Here is an 8370-nt window from a genome sequence, read left to right on the forward strand (position 1 = left end):
TTGGGTTGAGAATCAGAGGGTATTGAATCTTAGATTTAGCTGATAAAGGATGGAGATTGAAAAACTAGAAAGCTTCTTATTCTAGAAACTTTGTAAAACATCCATCTTTTGGACATAAGAAACCCTAGAGATGGTGTCGAGGAGTTTTTTGCCAAGTTTTAAGATTAGGATGAGAGGGTCTTGAATCTTAGATTTAGTTGCTGAAGGATAGAGATTGAAGAAATAAAAAATTTCTTATTTTAGAAACTTTATAAATATCAATCTTTTACTTTTTGTAAAAGCTAGATATGGCGTCGAAGTGATTTTAGCTAAGTTTTGAGATGAGGATTAGATGGTATTGAATCATATATTTAGTTGATGAAGGATGGAGATTGAAAAATTACAAAGTTTCTTATTTTAGAAACTTTATAAAACATCCATCTTTTAGACATAGAAACTCTAGATGTGGTGTAAAGAAGCTTTTAGCCATGTTTGTAGAAGAGGATGAGATGGTATTGAATCTTAGATTTAGTTGATAGAGGATATTGAATTAAAAAATAGAAAGTTTCTTATTTTAGTAACTCTACAACATCCATCTTTTAGACATAAGAGACCTTGGAGATGGTGTCAAAGAGCTTTTAGCCAAGTTTTGGGATGATGATGAGATGGTTTTAAATCTTAGATTTAGTTGATGGAAGATGGAGATTGAAAAAGTAGAAAGTTTCTTGTTTTAGAAACTTTATAAAATAACCATCTTTTAGACATAGGAAATCCTAGAGATGGTATTAAGGAGCTTTCAGTCAAGTTTTGAGATGACGATGTGATGGTATTGGATCTTGGATTTTGTTGATAAAGGATGGAGATTGAAAAAATAAAAAGTTTATATAACATCCATCGTTTAGACATAGCTGACCCTAGAGATGGTGTTAATGAGCTTTTAGCGAAGTTTTAGATTGATGATGAAATGGTATTGAATCTTAGATTTAGCTGATGAACGATGGAGATTGAAAAAATAGAAAGTTTCTTATTTTAGAAACTATATAAAACATCCATCTTTTAGACATTGGAAACTCGAGAGATGGTGTCAAGGAGCTTTTAGCAAAGTTTTGAGATGAGAATGAGAGGCTACTAAATCTTAGATTTAGTTGGTGAATGATGAAGATTGAAAGAAAAAAAAGTTTCCAATTTTAGAATCTTTATAAAACATCAAACTTTTATACTTAGTAGACCCTAGAGATGGTGTCAAAGAGCTTTTAGCAACATTTTGAGATGAGGATTAGATGGTATTGAATCTTAGGTTTAGTTGATGAATGATGGAGATTGAAGAAATAGAAAGTTTATTATTTTAGAAACTTTATAAAACATCCATCTTTTAGACGTGGGAAATACTCGAGATAGTATTAATAAGCTTTTTGCCAAGTTTTGAGATCAGGACGAGATGGTATTGAATCTAAGATTTAGTTGATAAAGCATGAAGATTGAAAAAATAGAAAGTTTCTTATCTTAGAAACTTTTCAAAACATCAATTTTTAGCCGTAGGAGACCCTAGAGATGGGGTCAACGAGCTTTTAGCCATGTTTCGAGGTGAAGATGAGATGGTATTGAAACTTAGATTTAGTTGATGAAGGACCACCTTTTATGGTATTGAAACCCTAGAGATTATGTCAACCAACTTCTACCCACGTTTTGGGTTGAGAATCAGAGGGTATCAAATCTTAGATATAGCTGATGAAGGATGGAGATTGAAAAAATAGAAAGATTCTTATTCTAGAAACTTTGTAAAACATCCATCTTTTGGACATAAGAAACCCTAGAGATGTTGTCAAGGAGTTTTTTAAGATTAGGATGAGAGGGTATTGAATCTTAGATTTAGTTGCTAAAGGATAGAGATTGAAGAAATAAAAAGTTTCTTATTTTAGAAACTTTGTAAATATCAATCTTTTACTTTTTGTAAACCCTAGATATGGCGTCGAAGTGCTTTTAGCTAAGTTTTGTGATGAGGATTAGATGGTATTGAACTATAGATTTAGTTGATGAAGGATGGAGATTGAAAAATTACAAAGTTTCTTATTTTAGAAACTTTATAAAACATCCATATTTTAGACATATAAAACCCTAGATGTGGTGTAAAGAAGCTTTTAGCCAAGTTTGTAGAAGAGGATGAGATGGTATTGAATCTTAGATTTAGTTGATAGAGGATACTGAATTAAAAAATAGAAAGTTTCTTATATTAGAAACTCTAAAACATTCATCTTTTAGACATAAGAGACCCTGGAGATGGTGTCCAAGAGCTTTTAGCCAAGTTTTGGGATGATGATGAGATGGTTTTAAATCTTAGATTTAGTTGATGGAAGATGGAGATTGAAAAAGTAAAAAGTTTCTTGTTTTAGAAACGTTATAAAATATCCATCTTTTAGACATAGGAAATCCTAGAGATGGAGTTAAGGAGCTTTCAGTCAAGTTTTGAGATGAGGATGTGATGGTATTGGATCTTGGATTTTGTTGGTAAAGGATGGAGATTGAAAAAATAGAAAGTTTATATAACATCCATCGTTTAGACATAGCTGACCCTAGAGATGGTGTCAATGAGCTTTTAGCCAAGTTTTGGATTGATGATGAGATGGTATTGAATCTTAGATTTAGCTGATGAATGATGGTGATTGAAAAAATAGAAAGTTTCTTATTTTAGAAACTTTATAAAACATCCATCTTTTAGACATTGGAAACTCGAGAGATGGTGTCAAGGACCTTTCAGCAAAGTTTTGAGATGAGAATGACAGGGTACTAGATCTTAGTTTTAGTTGCTGAATGATGGAGATTGAAAGAAAAAAAAGTTTCCTAGTTTAGAAACTTTGTAAAACATCAAACTTTTATACTTAGTAAACCCTAGAGATGGTGTCAAAGAGCTTTTAGCAACATTTTGAGATGAGGATTAGATGGTATTGAATCTTAGATTTAGTTGATGAAGGATGAAGATTGAAGAAATAGAAAGTTTATTATTTTAGAAACTTTTTTTTTGTTGGCAAGCTGGTGTTAGGCAAGACCCCCACCAGATTCATTGATAGAAAGAAAAATACAAACTAAGAAGGCTCAAAAGCCAACAAGAAGGGAACAAACTCCCAACACAACAACAGCCAAGAGAAATATGAGAAAAAGCAATTGCCACTCGGAGGAGTGTCCAAATTGCTAAAGGGAACATGCTCCCTACTGTCCAAAATTCAAAGCATTCTAATTAGGGGCTGAATCCACCCTATCCCTTGAGTTATGGGTGAAAACCCGCCCGACCAAATAGCGATCCAACTTATAGACTCAAAATAATCGACATGCAGTCTAGGGGAAGGAGCCCAAAAGCTGGAAAATTGAGGAAGATCTGCCCCCAAGTTCCAGCCGAGTGTAAACCCTACCAGAGTAGTCATCAGTAATAATATCAGCAAGAGCAGAGGGAATAAGGTTGGTAGGTATATTAGCTCCTTTGCACATATAGTCCACTTTGGATAGAAAGTCAGCTGCTCTATAAGCCTCCCTCAAGACATGAGAGATTTTCCACGATGTGAAAGATGAGAGGGAGATTTTTATAGAATCCAGCGTATTAATCATTTTCCAAGGGCAGCAGATTACTCCAGATATGATTTTTTCAGCAATTGTTGAATCACTTTCGATCCAGATGTGCTGAATGTTCAATGAAGAGGCAAATTGAAGCCCAAAAGCAATTGCTTCCATCTCAAGAACATTTATGGAATCGGGCAGTCTATTAACAGAGTACATAGCATACGGTTCTCCTTTTTCATTTCGAACAATACCTCCAATTGATCCATAATCCCCGGAGAGCGAAGCATCAGAATTCAGCTTGAGGAAGGGAAGGCTTGGAGGTATCCAGCTACAGAACTTTTGAAGGAATGGGCGAGGAATCAGACATATCCCGAGGTTGGCAGCGATATCGTCGTTCCTTTCAAATTTCAAGTCATAGAGCAGCAGATAGGATATTCTATTTTGGATAACGAATAGGATGTTTCGCAGAATAATTTGCTTGTGAGTCAACTTCTGGTTAAATATTCTAGAATTTCTTTCAGCCCAAATGCTATAAATCGCAGCAGAGAACGCAACTTTAATGGCAGTAGATATCTGATTTTTCCCTTGAAAATTTAACCGCATCCATTCTTCTTCCGCTCTCAGGGAATTTGCTGGTTTTCTTCTCTGCTTGAACCTCCGAAGAACGTTTCTCCAAATCCAGGAAGAGAATGCACACTTAAAGAATAAGTGATCATGAGATTCTTGATCTTGATTACACAAGATGCACCGAGGATCTCTAGAGCTGCCCAGAAATTGGAGACGATCAATAGTGCTGAGTTTACCTTGAATCGCTTGCCAAGCTATCATACAATGCCGAGGGAGATATCCATGGAACCAGATGGATTGAAACCAGCAAGGTTTTTCATTTTTTTGACGAATTTGCTCCCAAGCACTGCACATAGAGAATTTACCATTCGACTCTGGTTTCCAAATAACAGTGTTATCAACAGAGGATAGATGATAAATTGCCGAGTTAAGGATGCTACCCAAATTATACGGGGGGGAGATAAGAGCGGTATCCCATGTTCCATTCAACCGAACGTCTTCATTGGTCGCATTGCGAGGGATGTTGTAAATCATCCTTCCCACAGAAGTTTGAGAATCAATTGGAAAATTTGGGTGCTAGGGGTCCTTCCAAAAATTCATGCATGTTCCAGCTCCCACAGCATAACAAATGAACTTTTTTGCATCGTCTCTGGAATTGAGGATACTTCGAGCCACCGAGGATGGATTTGAGGGCATAGACATCTGCCAGAAATTCCTTTTTTGGATATATTTCAGATAGAACCATTGAACCCAGGGAGTATTTCTTTTCTCAACGATATGCCAAAGAAGCTTGAGCTCAGCTGCAGAATTAAGATCTCCCAGTTTTCTGATGCCCAGACCTCCTTCATCTTTTGGGCGACAAATATTTTCCCAAGCGATAGAATGATATTTCTTTTGCATAGAAGAGCCAGCCCATAAAAAGTCCCTAAAATTTTTTTCAATGGAATTCAGCACCCCCACAGGGATATTGAAAGCAGCAGACCAGAACAGATGGAAGGAATTAAGGACAAACTTGATGAGCTCAATCCTGCCAGCCCTAGAGAGAAAACGGTTAGACCAGAGAGATATTCTTTTCCTGATTTTAGATATCAGAGGGGAGCATTCTTTAGCAGATATCCGAGAGGAAAAAAGGGGCAATCCCAAGTATTTTACTGGAAGGGAGCCTTCAGTAAAAGAGAGCGAATTACATATTCTTCGTTTCAGGGAGGGGGGCACTGCAGCAAAAAAAACTTCACATTTGCTTCTATTGACATCCAATCCAGAGCTTTTCTTGAATTCGGAGAGGCATTTGTTGATCTCCGAGACAGCGGATAGGGAGGTTTCCGAGAACAGCAGCACATCGTCAGCAAACAGTAAATGAGAGATGCAAAGAGGGCCTCTAGAGAATGAAGGGGGATTGTTGGCTTGGAGAGCTGAGGCTTCAATAATGACAGAGTACATTTCCATAACTATGCTAAACAAAAGAGGAGAGATAGGGTCACCTTGTCTGAGGCCATTTGAAGATTTGAAGTACCCTTTCGGAGTACCGTTGACAAGAACAGAAAAACAGGGGGTCGAAATGCATTGTCTGATCCAGTTTCTCCACTTTTCATTAAACTCAATCTTTCTCAGGAAATCAAGGAGGGAATCATGCCTGACGTTATCAAAAGCTTTCCTTAGATCCAATTTAACACACATGGCATTTTTGAATCTTTTACAATGGAATCGGTGGCAGAGGTCATGAGCCAGCAGAATGTTATCTTGTATAAGTCTGCCTTTGATGAATGCAGATTGAGCCGGACTTATGATCAGATTCATGCTCCTTTTTAACCGATTGGCCAACAATTTGGTTATCACCTTATAAATGAAGTTGCATAAGGAAATAGGCCTGTATTGATCAGGGGAAGAAGCTCCGGAACATTTGGGAATAAGAGAAATAAATGTAGCATTCAGTTCAGTTAGCATCTTTCCAGATTTGAAAAAAATTTGTATAGCTTCAATGGTGTCATTTCCAACAAGATACCAGAATTTTTTGAAGAAATGACCATTAAATCCGTCAGGCCCAGGGGCTTTGTCCTCCTTTGAAATATTTATGACTGCTTCAATTTCGGCAGGGGAGAACTCAGCCGTAAGCTCTTCAGCCACAGCGGCAGAAATGCACCGGCTTGGCTCGGGGGTTGAGAGGAACTGGTCGGGAGGCTGAGAATTAAGAATGTTTTTGAAATAGGAAACTAGAATATTTGAGATTTGGTCAGGATCTGCTGTGATATCACCACTGCCATTTGCAAGACCCTAAATGGTATTTGAATTCCTACGGGAGTTTATCACAGTATGAAAGAAATGAGAGTTAGAGTCTCCAAGATTTAGCCAATCAATCCGGGATTTCTGGCAAAGCATAGATTCTTCCAACTTTGCAGTACGGAGGAATATTTCGTTAGATTGACGTTCTTCTTCTTTTAGAGCGATGTTCCCAGGATCAGCAGCAACTTTCATTTGAATCTCTTCCAGCTGTTTTCGGTACAAAGGGGCCAACACATCGATTCTACCAAAAATTTGAGCATTCCAGTTTTTAATTTCAGTCTTCACAAATTTCAGTTTCTGTGCCAAACGATACATTGGGTTGCCGACAACTTTTCTATTCCAGGCTTTCTCAACAATGGGGAATAAGGAGATATCTTCAGTCCACATATTATGAAATCTGAAGGGTTTAGCACCCAAACTTTGATGGTATTAGAGGTTAACAACAATTGGGGCATGATCTGAAAGACCTGGAGGGAGAAATTTTGCAGATGAAAGGGGGTAGGAGTTAATCCAATCATGATTAACTAAAGCTCTATCAAGGGTTCGGAGCTTTAAGTTATTGAATCGGGATTTGTTGTTCCAGGAGAATTGAGAACCGAGGGCTTTTAAGTCAGTTAGGGAGCAATCATCGATACAATTGTTAAAATCCTCAAGATCTTTACTGACCGGAGGAGCACCTCTGAATCGTTCATCGGAGAATCTAGTAGTATTGAAATCCCCTATGACAATCCAATTTTCGGAATGACCAGACGCAATTAGCCTAATATCTTCCCATAAGACTCTTCTACTAGTACCAGAGTTGTGAGCATACACAGCAGTTAACAGGAATGAAAAAGTAGTTTGCAGGAAAGAAACTTTACCGTGAATGAATTGAGGGGAGCTTTCATGGAACTGAAAGTGAATCAGATTTGGGTCCCAAATGATCCAGATACGACCATTATCAGCATGATCATAATTGTCAACAGAAAGCCAGCCATCTTTTATATCAGAGATATACTCATTCATTTTTCCTTTGGGAGCTCTGGTTTCAGATACACAGATGAACGGAATTTTATTTTTGCGGAGGACATTACTGATATCCTTCCTCTTTATTTGCGTCCCGAGACCCTAACGTTCTAAGCCGCGATCTTCATTATCAATGATAGATTTAGAGGAGTGGGAGAACGGCCTGTGAGGCTTTGGAAAGTGGTACACACTTGTTCTTTTGGAATGCTCCGGGGAGATTCAATTGATTCATCAAATTCCTCCAAAATTGAGAACGAATTATGAACTTTTGGGAAAGAGAGATCAATGGATTGGGGGGGAGATTTAGGCTCAGGACTATTAGACAGGATTGGATCTGAATGATTTTTTTCCCAGGGCGATTCTGATTTAGAATAGAGGAAGGAAGGGAGGCGGAGCGGGATTGCTCATCCACAAATATCCCCTCGAACACACAAGCTGTCTTTTAACTTCTTTAGCTGATGAAGGATGGAGATTGATGAAGGATGAAGGATGGAGATTGAAAAAATAGAAAGTTTCTTATTTTAGAAACTTTATAAAACATCCATCTTTGAGACATTGGAAACTCGAGAGATGGTGTCAAGTAACTTTTAGCAAAGTTTTGAGATGAGAATGAGAGGGTACTGAATCTTAGATTTAGTTGCTGAATGATGGAGATTGAAAGAAAAAAAAGTTTCCCATTTTAGAAACTTTATAAAACATCAAACTTTTATACTTAGTAAACCCTAGAGATGGTGTCAAAGAGCTTTTAGCAACATTTTGAGATGAGGATTAGATGGTATTGAATCTTAGATTTAGTTGATGAATGATGGAGATTGAAGAAATAGAAAGTTTATTATTTTAGAAACTTTAAAAAACATCCATCTTTTAGACGTGAGAAATCCTCGAGATAGTGTTAATAAGCTTCTTGCCAAGTTATGAGATCAGGACGAGATGGTATTGAATCTTAGATTTAGTTGATAAAGCAAAGAGATTGAAAAAATAGAAAGTTTC

At 37.2% G+C, this 8370-nt stretch overlaps 1 protein-coding gene across 1 annotated transcript; it reads right to left on the reverse strand.

Moving 5' to 3' along the window:
- Nucleotides 1–6804: 6804 nt before the first annotated feature.
- LOC143861416 (uncharacterized) lies at nt 6805–7380 on the reverse strand. The gene has a single exon (XM_077372343.1). It carries the CDS (start codon nt 7378–7380, stop codon nt 6805–6807), a length of 576 nt encoding a protein of 191 aa, XP_077228458.1.
- Nucleotides 7381–8370: the final 990 nt, after the last annotated feature.

The sequence above is a fragment of the Tasmannia lanceolata genome, unplaced genomic scaffold (genome assembly GCF_043159265.1).
Source record: "Tasmannia lanceolata isolate RefF3 unplaced genomic scaffold, GAP_Taslan_0.1 ptg000037l, whole genome shotgun sequence".
In the NCBI taxonomy this organism is placed as follows: domain Eukaryota; kingdom Viridiplantae; phylum Streptophyta; class Magnoliopsida; order Canellales; family Winteraceae; genus Tasmannia; species Tasmannia lanceolata.